Source organism: Camelus bactrianus, chromosome 6, assembly GCF_048773025.1.
Source record: "Camelus bactrianus isolate YW-2024 breed Bactrian camel chromosome 6, ASM4877302v1, whole genome shotgun sequence".
Taxonomy (NCBI): Eukaryota; Metazoa; Chordata; class Mammalia; order Artiodactyla; family Camelidae; genus Camelus; species Camelus bactrianus.
In genome coordinates this window covers 27,589,144-27,614,124 of record NC_133544.1, presented here as the reverse complement: position 1 = coordinate 27,614,124, position 24,981 = coordinate 27,589,144, and the positions used below count along the sequence as shown (strand labels likewise).

The 24,981-nt window shown below is 33.9% G+C and overlaps 1 protein-coding gene across 9 annotated transcripts in view; it reads left to right on the top strand.

Annotated features, from left to right (window-relative positions):
* Positions 1–24,981, top strand: part of PCNX1 (pecanex 1) — a 174,621-nt gene that overhangs the window by 94,809 nt on the left and 54,831 nt on the right. For all 9 annotated transcript variants that reach the window (XM_045522176.2, XM_074365308.1, XM_074365309.1 and 6 more), the window contains 11 exons: positions 1,679–1,832; positions 4,376–4,408; positions 5,964–6,135; positions 6,643–6,753; positions 8,513–8,604; positions 14,774–14,883; positions 15,293–15,398; positions 16,759–16,851; positions 19,497–19,647; positions 21,486–21,627; positions 22,344–22,521. In XM_045522176.2, the coding sequence (XP_045378132.2) occupies positions 1,679–1,832; positions 4,376–4,408; positions 5,964–6,135; positions 6,643–6,753; positions 8,513–8,604; positions 14,774–14,883; positions 15,293–15,398; positions 16,759–16,851; positions 19,497–19,647; positions 21,486–21,627; positions 22,344–22,521 (1,342 nt within the window). The remainder of the gene's footprint in view (positions 1–1,678; positions 1,833–4,375; positions 4,409–5,963; positions 6,136–6,642; positions 6,754–8,512; positions 8,605–14,773; positions 14,884–15,292; positions 15,399–16,758; positions 16,852–19,496; positions 19,648–21,485; positions 21,628–22,343; positions 22,522–24,981) is intronic.

The following is a 24,981-nucleotide window of genomic DNA, read 5'->3' as shown; positions in this document are numbered from 1 at the left end:
TCCCATAAGGAAAACTCCAGGCCTAGACAGTGTCAAAATAATATCCCAAGTCAGTGAAGTAGAGAAAGAATAGGCTTTTCAACAGATAGTGCTGGAACCATTGGGTTTCCTTATGCCAAAAAAAAAAAGAGAGAACTTGTATCCTTGCCTTGTATCTTATTACAAAAACTAACTCAAAATGGATCATAGGCCTAAATGTAAAATCAAAAACATAAAATTCAGAAAAAAGCAGAATAGGATAAAAATTTTGTGACCTTGGGGTAGGCTAAATTGCTCAGATGTGACATCAAAAACAAGATCAGTGAAAGAACAAGTTGGGATTCATGGGATTCATCAAAGTTAAAATGTACACAAAAGCCAAAAGGAGAGCACATGTTCTGTGATGAGTGACATGGACAGAATATAATGTAGTAGGACCGATGGGGATCGTTGGATCAGCAGATCTGGAATTCTGCAGCTGCTGTGGAAGAACAAAGGAAAATACCAGTGGTTATTGATTTGAAAATACTATTGAACTTGTTTTAATCTGGGAGAACTATCAAATGAAATAGTACAGAGATGTTCGTGGATTCTATTTTTTAGGTCAATTGATGATTGTAAATAGGGCATTGACTTAGTGAAAAATAAATAAAACCCTTTTTGTGATTATAAAAGTAATTCTTTACCCATTCTGGGGGTAAATATTTAGAAAGATTTTAAGGTAGAGACCAGCCATAATCCTTCCATCCAGAGAGAACCAGTATTAGTAGTGCGTACTGATAGATTGTGCTTTTAAACCTTCATGTGTATGTTTTTTCAATAATGGAACTTATGTCTTCTGTGCAGTTTTCTGTCCTGCTTTTTTTGTGTGGCAGATGCACTGAGCATGTTCTTGTGTCAGTAAACGTTCTTTAAAACCAAGACTTGTAGCGAATATTTAATATTTTACGGATAAAATTTCCCCAAGAAGTAATGAGACAGATTCTTATTTTCAGTTTGACATATAAAAATCACCTTAATTACCATATGTAGTGTCTTGGGCATCACATTGCTTCTTTTACAGTGTCAGTTTAGTAAAATGTAGAATTGTCTCAGCAACATTGATAGAGGTAGTACTGATGGTCTTTATCACTGCTTTCATTCTCAGTATATGTAAGAGCTTGTACTGAAGTAATCTTAATAAATTTTCAGATTATCTCAGATTTAGAGATGGGAGAAATGAAACCACTTGTTATCAAAATTTGGTTACAAACTTTGTCATATAAATAACTTTTCAATTTAATTGTCTAGAAGCTGTTTTGAGATTTTGTTTTTCAAACTTGTATTTTAGTATATCTCCTTTATTTACCATCCAAGTGGTTTAGTTATTTGGCAACAAATTTGACAGAAAAGTAGATGCTAAGAAGAGTAATGTTATAAAATAGGAATTAAAACTATATTGTGCATTATAATTAGAACCTCACAATCCACTATAGCATGGTTTATTTGCACATAAGAATTTGTGCTAGTTTTCCACATAAACTGAAACATACTTTTCCAGTATGATCCAAAACCTTCTTCAAACTCAGCACCAAAAAAAAAAATCTTAGCAAGTGTAATAGGAACTCATATTGATGTTTTCCCTTTTTTCATTCTCATTAATTTTTTTTTCATTAATTTCACATAGAGATGATATACTTACAAATTTTTCTGTCTACAGAAATCGTGAGATCCTGGAGAATGTATTAGCTGTCATCTTGGCTATTCTTGTGGCTTTTTTGGGATCTATTCTCCTCATACAAGGCTTCTTCAGAGATATCTGGGTCTTGCAGTTCTGCCTGGTGATAGCCAGCTGTCAATACTCACTACTTAAGGTACCAGCATGTCTTTTCTTTTCAGACTTCGGAATAATAGTTCTGTTAAAAAGCAGATTTTGTATCATTCATTGAATTATACTAAGATAGTAATTTTTGGATTTGTTTTCCTTGGATGTATATTATGTTAGGGGAAAAAGGGACATGTAAACTTTAAAAAATAATGATATGCAAATGAAGCTTCATACAAGTTTTTTTTTACATTAAAAGAAAATAATTGGCCATTTGTTAAAAGTAAGAATTTGAATTTTTGAGATTCATTTCTGTTTAATTTATCAGTATTAACTCTCCCACTCTCATATCTTAAGACTTCTTATGTAGGTGAAATTTATTAAACTTCGTCATTGCTGGATACAGTAATGTCAAAACTAGCATATACGTTCTTTTAGGATACACAAAGCAGAAGGCTGGTGCCGCTTTGCTTTTGTTTACGTAGTGACTCTAAAATAGCAAATGTTATCAAGTTTAAGTTTTCCATAAGTGGGAGAATCAAATACCAAAATGTTCACCTTCCTTGTGAAATTAGCTTAGGCTAGTGACATGGACTGTTTCCTTTCTTGCTTGTGTGGGTTATTTGCCTGATACATACTAACATGCAGAACCCTCTCCTATTCTTAAAGCTATTTATTTAGTTTCCCCTGATTTTTTTTTTTTTCTGGTTGAGGAGGGGAGGTAATTAGGTTTATTTATTTATGTATTTATTTATTTTAAGTTAATTATTTTTTAATGGAGGTACTGGGGATTGAACCCAAGACCTCATACATGCTAAGCACGCACTCTGCCACTGAGCTATACCCTCCCCTACTATTTGTCTAGTTTCATACAGAGCCCTCTCCCATGAAAACTGTTTCTTTAGTCTTGTTTATACCATCAGCTGTCCTTTCTTTTTTTTTTCTGTTTGTAGACATAGTGTACACCTGTGTCAACTGCTCCATTTCTTCAGGACCCATCCATACTTTTTTCCTCATTGTAGTACCAAAATTATAGTCTCTGTGGGCTAATAATCTCTAATTGCCTAACCTCTGTTCTGTTTTTAGTCTTCATTCTCTAAGTGCTGCATCATTTAAATACCTGTGAATACTTTCTTCCATTGTTATATTCTCCTTATTAATCTGTGACTTAATACTACCCTCATGATTATCCTACTTTTAAAATGACTTTATTTTCCTTCATTGATGATTCTTTTTTCTTTTGACCACTTCTTAATTTATGAGAATTCTCCAGGTTTTATTTGGCCCTCTTCTCAGTTTGCAGTTCCTTGTCAGTGGAGTCATCCTCTTTTATTACTTTGTTGCCCGTGTATATGAATTATGTCCAGATTTATATCTCACAGGCTTCACCTTTCTCACAAGCATTTGTCCTATACATTTAACAGGCAGCTGGGCACATTCTGAAAATGGCACGTCATCATCTTCTGATGTTTTCCTTTCCCAGTTTCTCTGCTTTGATAGTAGTATACTAACTCCAGTCTTAGAGCCTCTGCTCTCTTCCTGATAACAATAAGTCCCTCCTATTACATTTGGTGATTCTGTGTTAAAATTTCTGGCCTTTGTTCTTGCTTTTCATTTCAGATCACCTGAATCCATCCCTTTATTGACTTAAAACATTTAAATTCATTGCTTAGTTCTAATGTCCCTTGTCCTGTTGATTTTATCCACTGCTTAACCTGGTTAGATATGGAAAAGGCAAAAGACGACTGAAACTTTCAGATGTTTTGGATTTTTAAAATCTAGTTGACTAGAAGAATAGTAATATCATAAACAGAAATGAGAAAGGTGAGAACAGAGCTTTTAGGGATAGATGTTCAAATTGAAAGCGTTTAAAGATTACCTAGTCTCATATCCAACCAAGGGTCACATGCCAAACTCAGTGAGCTTATTTAGTCCAATGTAGAACTGTAGGATGGTGATAGACCAGCCTAGTGAAATTGTTCGGTATGCTGTGGGAAATGAACCACAGCCTGGGAGAAAAATCATGATTTGGGAGGTAGCTGCATATCTTTTGAACGTTTCTATGCAACATTGATAAATTCTCTTACAAGGATACAGCTTAACTTATTTGATGAATTCGATATGAAAATGCAGATAATATATTTAATTGAAATACCACTGAACTGTTCAGTAAGCTTGGAATTTGTGAGCAGAACTAGAATTCTTCTTATAAGCTAACCCATATTTTGTGATGGAGTGTTAGTTACCCTAAGAAAGCATTCTACCCTAACTGTACTTACGTGCTGTAATGGGCCAGGCACTAAGATGGATCTGTCAGCTGTATGCCACTTCAGAAACATTAAGCTAGATGCAAATTATTAATTAACCATAATAAGTTTAAGAGGTAGGAAAGATTTGAAATGTTATAAAATCAGAGACAGCAGTATCTGGAGCTGATGTTTCATCTTCTGTTGATGTTTCAGTGGAATTAATGTAGGTCATTTGTTAGCTATGGGAGGAATATTTACTTGAAATAATTTCAAGTATTTTGGAGGTTAATGTAAAATTACCAGGTCTTCAGTAGTATAATCTATCTTTCTGTTTCATTTTTAGAGTGTTCAACCAGATTCTTCTTCTCCCAGACATGTAAGTCACTCTAATATGCCTGTAACTTACAGTTCCTTAACATTCATCAAAACCTTTTTTTGGTTATATGTCAGATTGAATTAAGATTTATGTTATTATTTTCTCATTGGCAATCAAAAATCCCTGATTGTACCTTTGTTCTTTTTAGCCTTCTTTAATCTGGAGCAGTTCCTCAGTATTTGTCTTGCACAGTATTGATATTTTTGATGGGTACAGCCAGTTATTTTGTAGATAATCCTTCAACTTGAGTTTGTCTGATGTTTCTTCTTTATTAGGTACAGGCTGTGCTTTTTTGGTAGGAATATTACAAAAGTGATGTGTTCTTCCCAGCGTGTCATATCAGGAATCACACGATGTTGGTTTATCCTTTCATTGTTGGTGTTAACTTTAATCTGTTGACTAAGGGTGGTGCCTGCAATGTTTTCTAAACTCTGCAAAGTTAACCTATGGGGCTGGATAGTTCTTTGTTAAGCAATAGGGCTGGGGTGGCTTTGTCCTGCGCATTGTAGGATATTTAGCATTATCTCTGACCTCTACCCACTAGAGTCCAGTAGCACCCCCACCCCAACTGTGGTAAACAGAATGTCTCCAGACATTGCCAGATGTCTCCTAGGGGGCAGAATCCCCTCCTACTCCTTTGAGAACTACTGCCCTACTGTAATGTTATCATTTTTCTCTTGTAATAATAAGTTAATAAGTATATCATAGGAGATACTTTGAGATTATATATAGGCCCCCTACCATGCAAACTTCTGCCTACTTGTTTTTTAATATCTATTTATGTTTCTTGCCTGAATCAGTTATTATTTGACGGTTACCAAATAGTGATTTTTTTAATTAACATCATTTCCTCTACATTTATTAGTTGACTTTTTACTAAAAGAACTTTCTCTTTTCTTGTAGGTGTGTATTCGTGGTTTCTTATTTTACTAAATGAACTATAATGTTACTATCATTATTTCGATGCTCAAACTGTCCCTGATTTGGCCATTGGGAATCCATCAGACTGCCCTTGGTGTCATTTTGACTTATCCTTATCATTCTTTTAAGTACCTTCTTCCTTTTTGGCACAACAATACGTCCCAGGCTCGTCTTAGACGTTCCCTACCCTGGCCCCAAACTAGCCTTTTCTCTATGGATCTCTGGTTCTTTTTAGTGAATAATGTTTCTCATAAACTAAGATCTGGATTCTAGTTACCTTTATTACTAGGATGTCACTGCTTCTAGGTCCTTTCAGTGAATAAAGATAGAAAATATTTGTATACACTTACGTTCACACATACACGTATACACACACATCTATTCTTATATCTATTTATATGCATATTAAAAATAATGAGTTCATACTAATACCTCTAATTTCATCCCAGGATTGTAGGGTTTATTCTATTCTTCTTCATTTCCATATTTGTAATTCCCTTCTGCCACAGTCAGAAACCTGACTTCCATGTGGAAACGTTTTGAATCCTTAGAATATAGGCCATCAAAGGTCTCAGTAGCCAGTTGTGACTCTTAAAATTAACTAAACTGACTTCTTTTTTAATATCATTTTCAGGGTCATAATCGTATCATTGCCTACAGTAGACCAGTTTATTTCTGTTTGTGTTGTGGTCTTATTTGGCTCTTGGATTATGGTAGCAGAAACCTCACTACAACCAAGTTCAAATTATATGGAATAACTTTCACCAATCCGCTGGTGCTTATATCAGCCAGGGATTTAGTTATAGGTGAGTCATCCTTAATGTACCTTAGATCATAACATTATTTATATATAAACCGTGCAGTGATAAATAGACCAATTACTAGTTTTAATGGGCTTATGTTGCTGTTTTTTTGTAATCCTCTCAGTCAGGAACAAAACTGTAAGGCTAATAGGAATGAAAGTAGCTAATGATGAACAAATATTATTGTAATTCTTCTGTTAAAGCAGGTGCAATGAAGGATTTCCTTTGAATTCGTTATCTCAGTTTCCTATTATGTGAAAATGGTTGACATTATTTTAAAACTATTTATAGTTGAAAAGATTATTTAACATTCAAGCAGTTATATAGAGAGAAATAATTTAAAATGGTATATTTTAAGAAGTTTTCTTAGTAGTTTTAAGTAATTTTAAAAAATTGCTTAATAATTTATATTAACTCAGGTTTCTTTTTATTATTTATTTTATGGTTTTAGGTAGACAAAAGGATGGATGTGATAAACTATTTTTACTTTGCTTTTCTTTCCTTCTGTAGTGTTTACACTCTGTTTCCCAATAGTATTTTTCATTGGTCTCCTGCCTCAGGTGAATACATTTGTAATGTACCTTTGTGAACAATTGGATATTCATATCTTTGGTGGTAATGGTGAGTACTTCCTTATGAAAATTACAGATTACAGTATTACTTTTACAGATCATTATGTAATAAACTGAACATCAAAATGCTTTTCCAGTTTTCATTTTAGAATTGAAATTAGAAAGGAAAAGACACTTATTTAGTAATTAAAGACAGAATAGGAATTAATTTGTATAGGAAAAAATAGTCAAGTCTGCTACTTTAGTGAAAGATCCAGGAATAATGGAGTTGATTTGTAAAGGTGTTAAAATATTATTGTCTAAAAGTAAATGTTATAGTGAGTTTATGTGGAGCCTGTTTAGACTTACGAAATATTTATAAAAGATCATTTATCCCAAATAGATGGAGTTCAGATACCTGGCATTATATTTGGATTTTGAACCACTATAAGCATTTAATATGTCTATATATTTGGTTTCAGAGCTTTGTTTTATCTTTAGAATGGAAACACCAAAATCAGAATGCTTTTAGTAAAAGCATTTTACTAAGTAAGATTTTTAGAAATATCTCTTTTTTTAGAGTAGAATATGTGGGTGTGAATTGATATACTTAAAAATTTATTCCCCTGTTATATGTACATTTTCTTTTCAAAATAAAGTAGATCATACCAGAATTACTCTGGAATAGATAATGTTTTACAGAACTTGAAAATAACTCTTTGGGTAACCACTGTGGTTAAAATATACCTTTATTTAGTTTAACCATCTAACATTCTACTGAAAGATGAGTGTACAACTAGAGAAAAAAATATGAAAGGGAAAGAAATTACTGAACTTAACACTTTATTTCTATTCATACTTCACACTTGCAGTCCATGTCTTCCAAGTATGTGCACTGAAATTATCTCTGCTGATAAAGTGTTGGTATTATGGTTTAAATTTTAAATAGGAACTAAGCTTTTTCTATTTGCTATGTATCTAGAGCATTTTTAATGTTTTGAGAATTTTTTGAAGGAGCGTGAATTAAGGCTGGGCTGGTCTTCAGCACAGCTTAATGAGTAGAAAACAATTTCAGTATTTAAGGACTATTGCAGGTGCTACTTTCATCTAAATACTATGGAGAGGGTTTAGTGTAGGTAATTTATAATAGTGGGTGTCATCATATTATAATTTATAAACTTGTGCAAGGTGTTAGTTTTTTAATATCTCCTAAAGAAAATTTTTTCCTTTATATTTGTGATCAGCATAGAAAGTTACTATTAAAGAAAGTCTAATTCATATTTTAAAAATAAAGGATAGTTATCTTAGCCATCCTCTATTCCTTATTATCAGTAATCCCATTAGATCTATTTTTGTTGTTATTATTGTTAGTAATTAGTCAGATCTATACTTTTTTGTGAGAATTAATTTACACATGGGAATATAAATTTACTTCTGTGGGTAACACTAAGTTCTGTTTACATAGACTAATATCTTCAGTGAATACTTAATACAATTCTAGTTCCTTTTCGGGCTCTGTGAGCTTCATTTTCCCATGCTTATAGAAAATAACATTCTTGAAGCATAATATGGGTATAACTATTTTCTGCTGTATATTACCTCCAAGGTGAATATATTTTATCCTGCATCAGAAATTGTTGATTGTAAACCTTTGTCATTTCAGAATTTTTTGAAAGGACAGATGAAACTGAATTTTTTGTAAATCAAACAAGTGATATTTAATTATAGTCAGTATTGCACCAGTTTTAATACTTTTCATTGACCTTTTAAGATACCTTTTTTGCCATAAATGTTTATAAATATTGACTCCTTTTTCCTTTCCTCTCTAGCCACTACGAGCCTGCTTGCAGCACTGTACAGTTTCATCTGTAGCATTGTGGCGGTAGCCTTACTGTATGGATTGTGTTACGGCGCTTTAAAGGTGAGCAACACATGGAGTATGTTTTGTCTTTAAGTCTGTCTTTCCATATGAAAATTGTTTTAAATTGACTAATAGTGATTTTTTTTTCCTAGTACCACTTCATTTAATTTTCCATGGTCTTCATATGTTGAACATTATTATCATTCTCATTTATTTTGAATTTGAAAGCAATTTCATAGTTAATCATTATTAAAAAAAATCTTTTCATGCAATAATCATATGTTAATATTAGAAACATTATTAAAAACGGCTGGTCTGAGGTAGAGGTAGGTATGAAAATAACAGAATATGAAATTAATTTTAGATTTCTAATTAAGAGTGGTCGCTTCAGCAGCACATATACTAAAATTAGATTTCTAGTTAAGAATACATGTAACTGCTGTTTATATCAAGGTTTTTTTTTTAAACATATGAAGACAAGTTCAAGGACTTCAATTTAAGATACATTCTAGTAAAATTACTGCATTGAAATATAATGTCATTATTGGTTTAGAAGGATCTGGATGAGCCTTATTAGTTCAGTTTTTAAACAATTATCACCAATTGTAAATGTAAAAATTTTAGATTTCTCATAAACAACTCTCAACGCCTGGTATGATTATTTTTTTATGATTGATGCAAGACAATCTAAGAATGATAGAATTGAAAGGGCTATGAAAAGTGACTCTTGGGATCCTTCCTTGCTTCATTTATTCAGTAGCATTTACTGTGCTTACTGTGTGCCTGTTCTGTACTAAATACCATTTCCTGCTTTTAAGTTGCTTATATGTTAACTGTGATTAACAAGTCAACCGATGCTTTTAATAGACGGTGATGAAGGCTGTGAAAACAGAATGTTACAGGCATACAAATAGTACATTATTCAGCCCAAAGGGATTAAAGATGATTCTCCAAGGGGGTAGTTTTTTAACCAAAATTTGAAGGACAATAGGAATTAGCTAGTTCAAACAAGGGATGAAGAGCCATAGAGTTATAAAGAAAGTGTGTTGTGTACAGGAAACAGCATACAATTTGGAATCTCTGGGAATTTGGGTACATGAGGAAAGGTGGCCTACAGTAAGGCTGGAAAGGTAAGCAGTGGCTGGATTATGAAGTATCTTTTTTTCTGAACATATTGGTTGGGGATGGAAGACCATCAAAATATTTGAAGTAAAGTAAGGAAATGATCAGTGTTACATTTTAGAAAGATTACTTGACCCCAGTGTGAAGGAGACTCAGATATACGCAGAAAGGATCAGAAGTAGGGAGACTCTAGTGCTACAGTCTTGAAATTATGAGGAACTTAATTAAAATTGGATTCAATGAAAGTATTTGGGGACTCTGGTAGTTATTTAAGTTATTTAAGGTAATGATTAAAAGATTTAGAATTCATCAACTGGTTAAATAAAGTATAAGAAAAAGACTGGTAGTCTGAATTGGCAGGAGAAAATGGATGTGGATAGAACCCTGCGAAATGCCAATATTTAAGCAGTGGATAGACAAGAATCCGACAAAGGAAACTTCAGAGGCAATACAGTCTGAAAAAAATTTTATTGAATTTGGCAGTTAATAGGATATTGGTGACTTTAACAAAATAGCTTCTTTGGTATTTTGGCTAAAGAAGCTAGCTCAATGTAAGTTTGAATAGATACTATGAAAATATATTCTACTCTTTCTAGAATATAGTTGGAAAACCTGTGCATGATGGGGATTGTTTTCTGGGTTTTATTAAAAAAAAAAAATCTGAGATTTGATTGTATTTAAAAGGAGAGGTGGAAAATTGAGTAGAGAGGGAGATAGTTGATGACCTTCAGCCCACAAAGGAACTGGAGGTAATGAGATCCAAATCCAAGCTTCTCCCAAGTATGCTATCTATAAACCATCCTATTGTATAAAGGATTTAGATCTATGTTTGGAGAACATGTTTTGATAAATGGTCATTATTTGAAAGTTGCAGTCCTAGAAGTTAACAGTATAGTAGGTTTTCTAGGTTTCTAAAGGCCTGTTTAACTATAATTATACAGAAGATCAACAATTGTAGAATTGCCAGAACCTTGTGTCCTAAGACAGGAAGGAAGATAAGTCTTTTCTTTCTTGGCCATTGCACTTGTATTAGACTATTTTAGTGTTAGATATTCCCCATTATAATGTAATAAATCTGCAGATTTAATTATGTAATGAGCAAAAATTATGTGCAAACATTTCACTATAGCAGTGTTTGTAACAGCAAAAGCTGTAAATGACCTAATATCTGTCATTTGTAACTGGTTAAATCAATTATGGTATGACCACACAGTGGAATACTATACAACCATAAAAAGGAATAAAACAGATTTTTTTGTGTGTAAATGTGGAATGATTTCCAAGACATACAGTTTTTTTCCAAGTTGTATTGAAATACAGTTGACAAATAAAATAATAAGATATTTAAACTGTACAGTGTGATAATTTGATATACATATGCTTTGTAAAGGATTCCCCCATCTAGTTAACACCTTGATCATCTCACATATTTACCTTTTTTTAGTGAGAACATTTAAATAATACTCTCTTTGAAAATTTTATTTGTACAATACAGTGTTATCAGTTGTCATCACTATGTTATATTTTAGATCCTCAGACCTTAATCATCTTTAAAAATTTTTTATTTTAATTTTTTATTGAAGCATAATTGACATAACAGTATATTAGTTTTAGATAATGGTTCAGTATTTGTATATATTGCAAAATGATCACAATAAATCTAATTAACATCTATCACCATATATAGTTGCAGATTTTTTTCTTGTGATGAGAACTTTTAAGATTTAGTCTCTTAGCATCTTTCAGGTGTGCAATACAACATTATTAACTATAGTCACCATGCTGTACATTATATTCCTAGAACTTATTTATCGTGTAACTGGAAGTTTGTGCCTTTAGACCCCTTTTACCCATTTTGCCCATCCCCCACCTAAATTTTATTCCTCTTATAACTGAAAGTTTGTACTCCTTTATGAACCTTCCCCTGTTTCCCCCACCTCCCAGTTGCTAGCAACCACTTTCCTGTTCTATGAGTTTGACTTTTTTGTTTTATTTTTTTAAGATTCCACGTATAAGTGGTACCGTACAGTATTTGTAGTTCTCTGTCTGGCTTATGTCATTTAGCATAATGTCCTTCAGTTTCATTCATGTTATTGCAAATGACAGGATTTCTGTCTTTTTTAAGGTTGAATAACATTCCTGTGTGTGTGTGTGTACATAAACATACCACATTTTCTTGTGTGTGTGTATTTTTAATAAAAAAGAAGGCAGTATGCCAAAAACTGGATGTTTCCTTTGTGTGTGTGTGTTGTAATACATCTGATGGCATGTATATACATAGAGTATTTATGGAAGAATACACAGCAAGTTGATAATAGAGGTTACTGATGGACAGTTAGACTCAGTGAGGGGCATTATGGCATGTGTTTAGTAATGGTTTAATTTTTCTTTTTATCCGCTAATACAGACTTTTACATCTATCATTTTTGATTTCTGCTTTCTTTGTGTTTACTTTTTTGTTTTTCCTTAACCATTAAAGCTTATTAAACATTAAAATGTTTCTTCTAAGACAGTTTTAGTGCTTCTTATTAATATGTGTATACTTTCTAGATGTTTACATAGTTTTAAGAGATTACTAGAATTTGGGCATTACATGATAAAGCAGAAACTTTCAGACCTGCTACAGTGTGTAGAATAAATTTACCTTTTAATCTTTTGATCAAGGTGAACTTCCCTAAGTGGTTTTGTTTTTCATAGTTTCTGAATTTCCTCCCAGTCTGAATCAGGAGTTTATTAAAAACTCAGAGGTGGCTGGGTTTGTTTTGCTCTTTGTTTTTCTAGTTAGTACTCAATGAAGGTAGTAGTTACTATCAACTTATATATTTTTGAATTACATTGTATGCATGATTATTCCAAATTCTTACTGAACAAGATAAGTCATTTTGAGGCCAATTTAAGTATGTTTTTCTTTTGTCTGAGAACAATAAAAAGTAATGTCAAGCATTTGTCAGATACAGGCATTTTGTGTTTTTTTCTAAATATTGTTTTGTTTTAATTGAGGCAAAATTTATATACAGTGAATTCCACATATCTTGTGTACACACTTTGATAAGTTTTGACAAATGCACACACCTATGTAATATGCACCACTATCAAGATATAAAATAGTTTCATCACCAATAGAAAGTTGCTCTTGTTCTCTCCCAGCCCCTCTGCCCAGGTGCTTTTATTGTAGCTTTGCAGTTCTTGAACTTCATATAAATGGAATTGTATCATATTTACTGTTCTGTAGCTGATGTGTCTTGTTTAATGTATTTTTGAGATAAATCTACATTATGTGTATCAATAGTTTGTTCCTTTTTATTGCAGATTAAGTATCCTATTTAGTTTTAAATCCTCCTTATTTTGTCTGTATGAATAGATCATGGTTTATCTACTGTCCTAGAGATGAACATCTGAGTTCTTTCTAATTTAGGGTTATCATGAATAAGGCTGCTATGAACTTTCTTGTACAAGTCTTCCTGTGGACATATGTTTTCATTTTTCTTAGGTAGATACCTAAAATGGAGTTGCCAGTTTTCCAAAGTGGTTGTGCTAGATGTCTATTTTTTTAGTTTTAATTCTTGCCAGAGTTGTACATGCTTATAGAGTCAAATATTTCTACAAGACTTACTACCAGGAAGGCCCCCCACCCCTTTACCCCTTACTCAGAGTTACCTCTTTTCAATTCTTTGAGCATATTCTTTTGGTATTTGCTCCCATATCCCTCCGTAACTAATTCACACTCCCACTTCTTGTGTTCTGTCAAGTTTTAGGCGTTATTCATGAACTTCACTTTGTGGAAGTTGTAGGTTTAACTTTCTTTCACCTCTCACCTCATACATTGTCTACCAACCCAGTCTCCTTGTCTCCTTCATACCCCTAATATGTTCACCTTATTATCACCATGCAAATATATTCCTGCATACATTTCATTTTCTCCTTTACTGTGTTTCATATGTATTTATATAACTCTCTTTCATTCTCGAACTCTTCACATATTGTGTAACTTTCTTCTCAGTGAATTCAGGCATCTCAGGAAGTTTAGTTCCTGGCTCTACCACTTAACTGGACAAATTATATAAGCCATTTGTACCTTAATTTCCTCATTTATAAATTGGGGAGTAACAGTACAAATCTCCAGGGATGATTGTAAGAATTATTTAGGAAGTATTTATAAAGATCTGAGAATTGGGCTCGACACGTAGTGTGATAACACATAATATGATGATGATGATGATAATGATTTTCATGTAGCCATTAAAAAGAAATCTCTCTGTTGCTTTGTGGAATAATTTTCAAGACTATTATTAAATGGAAAAAGAAGAAGCAAGTTGTATAATAAACTACCATTTGATTACCCATTCCTGCCATTCTCCCTTCTTGAATCCTCAGAGGAAGACAAAGGTGTTTACCTCTCAGGCCATACTTAAGAACTGTTAAGAACTGTTTCCTTTTACCAGTGTTACCTATTCTATACTAGGTGCCATGCTTGTAGACTCCAGAGATCCTGCGGTGAGCAAAGCAGACATGGATATCCACACTCACATGTTTGGTTGGCCTTAGAAGCCAGCCTTTGTATTGTTTATTTCTAGTAATATGCAGTTCATTCATTCAGGAAACACGGACTATCTGCTCAGTGCTCCGGAGGATAGAGTGGCATGTTATATGAACAAAGGCATCAAGAAGTAGCACACCAAATGTCAGCAGTCTGTCTGCCTAATGTGTTGTACCATGTGTTGCCTTTTCCTACTCCATTATATGTAATCAGAAATTTGCTACACCAAGTTCTTTTGTTTTTCAAAAGGGAGAATGTAGTTTGCTGTAAACTTAATATCACTTAAAATATGAAAGAAATTGACAGCAACACATACCAGAAACACATGTACTATTCATGGTGTATAGTAGAGCTTTAGTACCAAAAGAAATCTGGAGGTGATCTAGCGGCTAGGTTCTAGTTCATCAGAAAATAGTAACATTAAATTTATCTGGAATAAAATGCAATTAATAATGCGGCTAAAAAGGTTATTGAATTCAGTTATCTTTCTCCAAAATATTGACATAAAGAATTATATGACTATGAATTAGGAGTGTATTGTTCTGTCAAACTTTTTTTTTTTTCCAACAGGATTCTTGGGATGGCCAGCATGTTCCAGTACTTTTCTCCATTTTTTGTGGTTTGTTAGTGGCAGTGTCCTATCATCTCAGCCGACAAAGCAGTGATCCATCTGTACTTTTGTAAGTGAAATCAGTTGTTATTGAATTAAAGAAGTTTAAACAAGTTTGCATTTCTTTCAAATTTAACTTCCAAGATCTGTTTTCCCAGTGCCTCATCAAAATACTATTAACTTGTCTATATTTGGTTTCAAAATATGTTAACTTCAGGTCATTCTGACCACCACTGGCTGTGAGAGATTTTGTTAGCTTTTTCTTTCCTGAGTGTTAAAACTATATTTTAATAAAAATACTGTTATTGTATGCTTATTTGTGGCATCTTAAACTTTTTAGAATTTGTCATTTGCTAATGATTAAATATACTTGGATTACTTGGTTTTCTATCATAAACTTTATTTGCTATGAAGTACTAGTTTTTAGGTTATAAATGTATTTTTAAATTAATTATTTTCTCATTTTTTTTAATGTAAAGCTCCTTGGTACAATCCAAGATTTTTCCAAAAACAGAAGAGAAAAATCCAGAAGACCCTCTGTCTGAAGTAAAAGATCCACTGCCTGAAAAACTTAGAAATTCTGTTGTAAGTTTTAGCTTTTAAAAATCTTTAGCTTTTTAAAATTGTAAATTTTAGACAGTTTGTCATGATCATTTTTGAAGTAACACAATTTTAGTAATTGGGGAGAAACTAGAGAGAGCTGTACATGGTTGATGATCTTATTTCCAATTTTAACATGTAAGAAATAATCAGTCCTCAAGGATTCTTTCCATGTTGAATAGTATGCTAATCATTCATTTTGGGTAAGGTGAAATTAAGTTATTTTATTTATAGAATTCTTAATCCTATTGAACTTAAATTAGGATTTGAAAGATGGCTATTAACATAAATTAGATTTATTTTGTTGTTATTCTTATTGATAAAAACGATGTCCTTGTAAGTCATCTGTTGGTCTTCTAGCATGTTTTATTTCTCAAGTCTGAAAAGTGTGTGTGAGTTTATTTTCCAGATTGAAGGAGAGGACAATAGCCTGTACTAATTTAATATACTTAAGTAAATGTAGTGATTTTTAAAAATTTTCTAATTTAGTGAATTTTAGTGTTACCTGCATTCTTTTAGTAATTATTTAAAAAATGAATTCTACAGATTCATATCTGTTTTATGGGACAAAACATAAAATGTTCTTTTTCCAAGTTATCTTACATATTTTCATTTGTGAACAACTAAATTTATATAGGTCTTGAATTAGCCATAATATTTACCTTCACTGAACTTGAGCTGTTCACATATGCTTTAGAAAACTTTAGAAAAGTACAAAACTGCCTCAAGATAAAATATAGTTTTTCTGACTTGAGTTTCCATACTAGCAAAGGACATTTCATGTTAAATATAGTAGGATATTTCTGAGTCTAGCTTAAAAGCATAAATCTGTGAGTCAGTTGATGACCAAAGATATCAAGAAGTTTCTGGGTTTTACTGCAACCACTAAAATAACCAAAATCCAGTAAGTAAAATAGGACATTGTGCGTACGGTTTCAACATTTCAGAAGGCCAGTGAAAATACACCTTTGTTATCCAAAAGGATATATACCCTATAAACATACAGTAACTTTATCTCATTTCCTTTTCCCATATGTAAAAGTAAAACTTACAGACCAGTGAGGGGAAGAAATCTTCATTTTAAAAAGACTTTGTTATGATATGTTATACGCTGTGTGGGACTGGTTAAGTTTAGTTTAAGTCACTTGGTATTGCAGTGTCCGGCCAACATATGAAGATTTGAGGAAGAAAATAAGACTTATTACAGTTAATTATTGCTATGTAAGGAGTATCTGTAAGTGCTACAGAATAGGATCATTGAAAATTTATTTCTTAAACTTGATCAGTTGGGAGTAAAGATTTTTAAAATTTTGTGTAATGTTTGATAATTCTGTTTGTTCCACAGAGTGAGCGTTTACAGTCTGACCTAGTAGTATGCATTGTAATTGGTGTGCTGTATTTTGCTATTCATGTAAGCACAGTGTTCACAGTATTGCAGGTGAGGAATGATTTTGTTCTTTGGATTGGGGGAAAGTAACTTGGTTTGGATTCATTTCTGATTTGGTTGTACTGTTTGTTCATAATGTCAAAATATGGCATTTTGTTTGGTTTTAACAAGTGCTTACTTTCTCATCGTTTCTCTGGATCGTGAATTTGGGACTGGCTTAGCTAGATGATCCCAGCTCAGCATGTGTTACGATGCTACAATCATAAGTGGCTGCAGTCAACTGAAGCCGTTAGCAAGCCTCAGTACCTTGCTGACTATTGGCCAGACAGCTCACTCCATTCCTCGCCACGTGGGCCTCACCGTAGACTGCCTGAGTTTTCCTCACGGAATGGCTGATGTTGCACACCACCACTCCTTCTGTATTAACTGGTCACAGAGGGCAACTCTGGTACAATGTGGAAGGGGATGCAAGCAGACATAAATACCAGCAAGTGACGACCATGGGAGCCAAGTTGTACTCAAGACCACAGTATGCCCTCAGGCCTGCACCCCTTCTGAAACCCCCAGCAGTCTCCTTCTGTTCCCCTGGAAGTCTAGAAACTCATCATCTAAGTCAGGCCCGTGTGGCTGGTGCCCCTGCGGTGCAGTCTGCCCAGCGGTCGGCCATGCCATCGCCCTTGTCTGTGCTCTTGGTTCTTTTGTGCAGACCTGTATTTCTCTGTGCTGTCAGTTTGATTATGATGTACCTTCCTATGGTTTTCTCCATGTTTTTTACTTGAGGTATGGCCTGCATCTGTGGCCTGGTTTCATCAAATTTAGAAAATTTTGGTCATTATTACTTCAAGTTTTTTCCCTTCTCTTCTGCTATCCCTCCCCCCACCCTTATGAACTCCAGTTACATATATCTTTGGCCTCTTGAATTTGTCCACAACTTACTGATGCTTTGTTCATTTGATTTCCTTTTTTTTCCCCCTGTGTGTTTAATTTTGAATACTTTCTATTGCTATTGCTTTGTTGTTAGTTCACTAATTTTCTGTAATGTGTAACCTGCGATTAATCCTATCCAGTGTATTTTTTATCTCAGAACTTAAGAGTTTTCATCTTTAGAAGTCTGATTTAGGTCTTTTCTATCTTTCTCATGCCTCTATTTTCCTTTCTGAACATACAGAGTTCACTTCTGACTCTTTTAATGTCATTGTCTCATAATCTAACTTCTGTGCTGCATATGGGTTGGTTTTGATTAATTGTTTTTTTTTCCTCCATGAGTCATAATTTTCTGATTTTTTGCATGTGTGGTAATTTTTGATTAGATACCAAGCGTTATAAATTTTACCTTATTAGGTATTGGGTATTTTTGTATTTCTAGAAATATTCTTAAACTTTTTTGGGGGGGGGACACTGTTAAGTTATTTGTTAACAGTTTGATCCTCTCAGATCTAACTTTTAAGATTGCTTAATTGGGACTAAGGCTGTGTTTAATGTAGGGCTAATATTCTTCCCCCTTCCCATACACAACTGAGGCAACACCCTGCTGAGCACCCTGACCAGTGCCCTGGGAATCTTGAGTTTTTCAGTCTGATGTGTGAGAACAGGCACTATGGCCAGCCCTGCGTGAGGCCCGGGTACTATTCTCTCTAATCCTTGGGTGTGGTTCTTTCTCTGGCCATGTGTAGTTTCCTCTCACACACATGTTCTGAGTCCCCTGAATACTCTGGCCCCTGTAGATACTCTTTGAAGACCCTCAGCAGAGCTTCCAAGTTCCCTCTCCATGCACTTTTCTCTGGTGCACTGTCTGTCTGGTGAATCTAGCTGCCTTGGTCTCTCCAGGCTCACAGTTCCATCTCCTCAACTCAGGAGACATCACATGGGTCCCCTCCCTGCACTACAACCTGGAAACCCTCAGGGCAGTAAACTGAATATTGGCCTTACCTGTTTCCTTTCTCTGAGGGTTCACTGTTTGTTTCCTTATGTCTAGCATATTGCAAACCATTGGTTCATATATCTTATTCTGTTTTGGTTCATGTGGGAGAATAAATCTCTATTATTTCATTTGTCCAGAAGCCAAGATTGTATTATTTAATTTTAACATTTTTGCCTTTTTTCTTCTCTTCCAATTTGAACTGTTAATTCCTGAGTACCTCACAAGCTAATAAGGTCCAGTGTGTTTTCAGGGCCCAAATATAGGCCTTTTTGGTTTCTAAACATAAGACTTTCTATCTGAACATTTGAAAGGTAGTACTTGATTTTTTTGTGAATTTAGTCATACATAAGAACTCTCTTCCAAACCATGTGAAGACAGCAGAAAAAGAATACATTGTGTTTATCCTATTCTGCTTTTCGCTTAATAGACTTACATGTTCTTGATCTGTACTAGTTAGAACAATTTAGTGCATTGCTCTACAAGAAACATAGAACATTCTCGGAGTGGCAGGCAACACACCTCAGGCCACTCTTGAGTATACTGACAGTGTGAGACACCAAAGAAAGTAGTTAATTTTAAGTACATGATAATACATGAACAGTCACTAACTTTCATAGCTGATTCATCAGAAAACTACATAATATAAAAATGTTAACTGTGGACACATGTTTGGTTCTTTGATTCTGAAGTGGACTCAAGTTGAACTGTTAAAGCAGAGGCTGTCCTGTGGCTCTTAGAATCACTTCTAATTTCCCTAACTTGATTCTCCTTGCAGCCTGCGCTCAAGTACGTGCTGTATGCCCTGGTGGGCTTCGTAGGTTTTGTGACCCATTACGTGCTGCCTCAAGTCCGGAAGCAGCTGCCCTGGCACTGCTTCTCTCACCCTCTGCTGAAGACGGTGGAGTATAATCAGTATGAGGTTCGAAGTAAGTCTGTCATCAACAGTTTTCTTTTTAAGACTAGGGATTTTTTTCTTCTACTTTGTTGACAGGTGACAGTTAAGTAGGTCACATCAAGTAACACTTTCGCTTGTGTGTCTTATGCTTTGGTTTGATGCTGTGATGAGTCAGACCTTTTGCAAGATGCTTTCCTTCCAGTCGAAGTGTAAATGTCAGTGCTACAATCCCAACTTTCCACAGAATTCTCAAAATTATTCTTCACGGACCTCTCATTGGTTAACCCTTTTGTGTGTGTCCTTGACTTCTCTTTCCAGTCCCTATCTTTTCCCTCAGTTTTCCTTGCCATATGCAGGCAGCCTGTTTGAAATATTTTTAATTGAATGCATAGGGAGAATAGAGAGACCTTTGTTCCTGTTTTCACAGAGACGCTTTGTCTACCAGAGAGGGGTAGATAAAGAGTTCAGCAAGAAAAAAGAAGTGAAAAATGTTTGTAATTGCTATTATTCATTTATATTTGGGATGATGTATAAAATGACTAAAAAGGAGTAGAAGGCCAGTCAAGCTTCTTGCTTGCCACTTTAAATCCTGACTTTTCTTTCCTGTTACAAGTATTCAGTCCTGTTCATTGGCTCCACAGCCTGTCATAAACTATACTTCCTCATTTTAGAGAAATAATAAAAGTTAATATCTATGCCATTGTTTATTATATACCAGTGATTAAACAAGCCAATGTTTTTTCCTCAAAGGTTTTTCTTCAATTAATGAATTACTGTAGAAGTTAAATTCCTCAGTTGTTGGGAGGTAAATTAACTTTAGGGAACTTCAAAGCTTTTGAAAGATTTCTATACTAAACTTGACTTTGCATTCTCAAAGCAAATTTCCTGGGCCTTTTAACAAAATTTCTTAAAGCATCGTGGCACTGTAATTTTTATCACCATTTTGGTCCTGGATAGATAATTAAATAAACAACTTGTAGATTGTAGTAATGGCACTGTGCAGACCTTTTAAAAACCGTGTGCTCTTGTAATAAGGGAAGTGACATGAAACTGTAAGAACCTACCCATTCTTACCATAAGGAAAGCAACTCAATGATTATTTTTGATGGGTAACTGTTAGTATTGCTTTCATATATAAATGTTAGCAAGTATATCTGGTTTGTTTTAAAGAGCAGTTTTCATTAAAGTAAATCAGTGATCATATTGTTTATTTCTTATCTTAAAATATTTAGTCTACATTTTTAGAAATTTTGAGTCAATAGAACACTTTTGACTTAGTAGGAGTACTAGGCATTAGCAGAGTTTATCTTAGCAACTGAAAGGAAAACATGATTCACTAGAGAACTTCCTGGAGCCGGGTGACACTGTTTTCAGATGGTCGGAGAACCTCAGCATAGCCTAGATACTTTCCCCAGAGAAATTAGATACTAAAATACTCGAAAAAGTATTACTGGCAATGAAAATAACTCCTACAAAGTGTGTGAACCCAAACATGTCATACTTCCGTATCTGTTCTGTGTTTGTATCTTTAAAAATGGATAATTTAATAGATCATTTATATTTTGGGGGAAAGAGACGGTAACCTTTTCTCCAAAAGTTATAGGCATAAATGTGGAAAAGTTACGATTAAAAAACTTAGGTTTCAGGAATTAAGTTTAAAATGAAATTCATCTAAACTTAAGTTACATCTAAGTTGAATGTGTCTCAGAATTCATAGAAATTGACAGTTGATTGAAGTACTAGATTTCATATATTATTTATAGTAGAGCTGAGTTTGAGTGGTAAGATTTTCCTTTTTTATCACGTTGCTGAACTATTCTATACATTAAGTGACATGGTCTTCTTGACTTAATATTGCTTTGTTATTAGATGCAGCCACTGTGATGTGGTTTGAGAAACTTCACGTGTGGCTTCTATTTGTGGAGAAGAATGTCATCTATCCATTGATTGTTCTCAATGAACTTAGTAGCAGTGCAGAGACAATTGCGAGTCCAAAAAAACTGGATACAGAGTGAGTACAGTGCTTCTCTAATCCAAGTTTGACTGCTGGGGGTTGTCGTAAGCAATGTCTTAAGTTATTGACCAAGTAACAAAGTTGAGTATCTCTTTGGGTATCTCATTGAGTATCTCTTTGGTATAAAGCACTGTGTAGAAAATTCAGGTGAAATTTTATCTCTGACTTCCCTTTTCTGAACATCTGTTTCTGCTCTTGGCATATTACTACTCCAGACTGCTCATTGTCAACTACCATTTTATGAGATGACATTTATTAAATAAGTTTAATATTAGATTGTAAGTTTTGGAGATGGTTATTTTTGTGTACTGTGTTAAGTCAGGCCATATAGGTGGCCACTTGCCTACACAGTCTTCCTGTAGGCCTACCCCCTACACTAGGTACATGTTGTTGGGTAAGCATTACTATTGTTTATTTGCTAAATGTTACTAATGTTAAAGCAATAGAAATATGGAGAAACTGGAGAACCAAATGTCAGAATTGCAATGCTGTTAACTTATTTTTTTAAACTTGCTTATTTATATAATAGACAAGAATCATAATACATTATTACTAGAAAAGAATATTATAATGGTTTTAAAAGTTTAAATTTAATGTATATATATAGAGAGAGAAAGTAAGTTTAGTAAGTAAAATGGTGATCTTTCTGAAGTTAGTAGAGTTTCTGAAGTTTTCAGTCACTAGCTGATGAGTTTGCTTTCTTTGTATTGTAGATTAGGTGCTTTAATGATCACCATTGCTGGTCTGAAGTTGCTGCGATCCTCCTTTAGCAGCCCTACATATCAGTATGTCACAGTCATCTTCACTGTGCTCTTTTTCAAAATTGACTATGAAGCTTTTTCAGAGACCATGCTTTTGGATCTCTTCTTCATGTCCATACTCTTCAACAAGGTAATTTATCACTGAAAGAAATATCCCCATCTGTAAAATGTGTCGCCCTAATTAGTATGCTATTTAGTGAGGATTCTGCTTCATTATCATTTAAGTAATACCTTTTCTTCAGTCAGCCAACTATTTAGGTGCATATTAGAATCCGAACCAATGCCAGTCACTATGATCCACAGAAGACATATTTCTTACTGTAGCTAGGAAGGTAAGATTAAGTTACATGGAAAAATTAGAGAAACTCTAACAAGTATACATTTTTTAGTATGTGGGATCTTCCAAAAGGGGGTGTGGTTTTGAATAGTTTTAGAAATAGACATGATAATAATTGAACTGGTCTTTGGGCTGCTGGATAGATGGAGGGAGGAAATAACCTGATAGCTAAATGAAGAGGGTAGATACTGAGGGCTCTGAGGCCACATGGGAGCAATCAGAAATTAGTTTATTTATGGAATATTCTGAAATTTATTATGTTTCTGAAATATGCTACATACCTATGAGATAGGTGCTTTTAGTCCTTTGACAAATGAGATGATAAAACCTGAAACTTCTGCCTCCCACTTTAAGAAACTTTTTGCCAAACCAGCTTTCTAAATGAAATAGATGGTGCAGATTATTTGTATATTAGAGTTTAGATGTTAACACTGACCACATTCAAAGGACTTTGACATATATTATCCCATTTGATAGGTAACAGAAAGCTGAAGCATATGAACAGCTGCAAAACACAATGATAGCCCAATTTTAGGAAAGTTAGCCTGGTGAGCCATATTTGGGATAAGTTGGGGAAGAGAGAACCTAAAGGTATGGAGAACAGCTTAAGAGATTGTGACAGTAACTTAGATGTGATAGAGGTCTGACCTAGGATGGGGGAAGTACCAGTGAAAACCATGGATCTGAACAAGGTTTTAGTAATAGTCAATTTGAAAACATGGAGCTAAAAATACTGTGATAAATAGCTTCTAAAATATTGCAATATTGTATTTGTTCAATCACTAATTTGTAAGCATTTTTTATCATTTATTTCCTCTTCTAGTGAGCAAGATTAACCAAAGGAGGAAGCCAGAAAGTTAATCAGGGAATTGTTTGTATAAAAAGGCATGCGATTTCTCATGAATTTAATATTTACATTGGAAATTGTATTGAAACTTGTTTTATACTGGTTGGGGAAAAAATGAAAGAATGAAAGTTGTAGTAAAATATAAACAATCCTTAAAATAGTCACTACACTTAACGCACATTAGTTTGGATTTTCTTAATACTTTCATTTGTTAAGCAAATTGTTTTTGAAAGCATAACATGTTCCAGAACAGTTCTGGATGCTCAAGCTACATCGGTTAACAAAACACAGAAAACTCCGCCCTTAAGGAGTTTGCGTTTTGTATGGTTACTTCATAGAACTTAACAGTGTTACTAATAAGCAGGTAATATTCAAGGGATCTCTTTAGATATATCTTCTATTTTAAGATATCATTGTAAGATGTACTATTGATTTAATAATCTTTCAAGAAAAGAATTACTCTATACAAAAATATTTTTATCGACTAACCATTTATCCTTGTAAATGCGTATCATTTTTTAAATATTACAAAATTTGAGTACAATCTGTTTCACATTTAGAAACTGAAGAGCGTTCTGAATCACTGTTTTTAAGCAATTATAATGACATCTTGATAATACACATGCTGCTTTTACTTCCTGTCATTCTGATCATGTTAGTACCGAGGATTGCCAGCGTAATTTTGAGTCATGACAAAGAATGTAGGGGTTCATCTGCACTTTCTAGTTGGTTGATTTTGTGGTTTCTTTTTTAAATTGGAAATTAAACGTTCATTTGTAAATCAGCTAAATAATTTAAATATGAGGTGTTTGGTGCCTGAATCATGGCACTGAATTAGTCAGAGCCTCTTGCTTTTCAGATTTTGTGATCCATTCTGAGAACAGGGCCTTGCCTTGCCTCGCATGCAGAGGCAGTCCTGGGCGAACACAGGAATTCTGTTTCAGTGTTGAAGACGTGTTCAGCAACAAAACAGATGCTAATTTAAATAAGATTCCAAGATGTATTGTGTTTCCATTGGCAGCGACAATTCTGACAGTGAACAGATGCCTAATGCATGCTACTAAGTCTTAGGCAAACCAGCAATGACAGCTGTATTACAACTGGATCCCTTGACTGGCAGGTTTCAGGTTCCTTTTGGCATTACATTTAAAACATACACGGTTTTCAAAGCACTAAAATTTGAGGGAAATGTCTTAGAATAAATAAATATAAATGTATATGTATGTATATTGCTCAAGATTTACAGACATCTAGATTTCCTGCCTGTCTTTGTTTTTCTTATGATAATAATATAACCAACAGAGAGCACAGGATTTTTTTAACAGATGAAACACAAACCCATAAGTCAACTAACTAACTTTACCTAAAACTATGTGCAAGGGGTGAGGGTATAGCTCAGTGGCAGA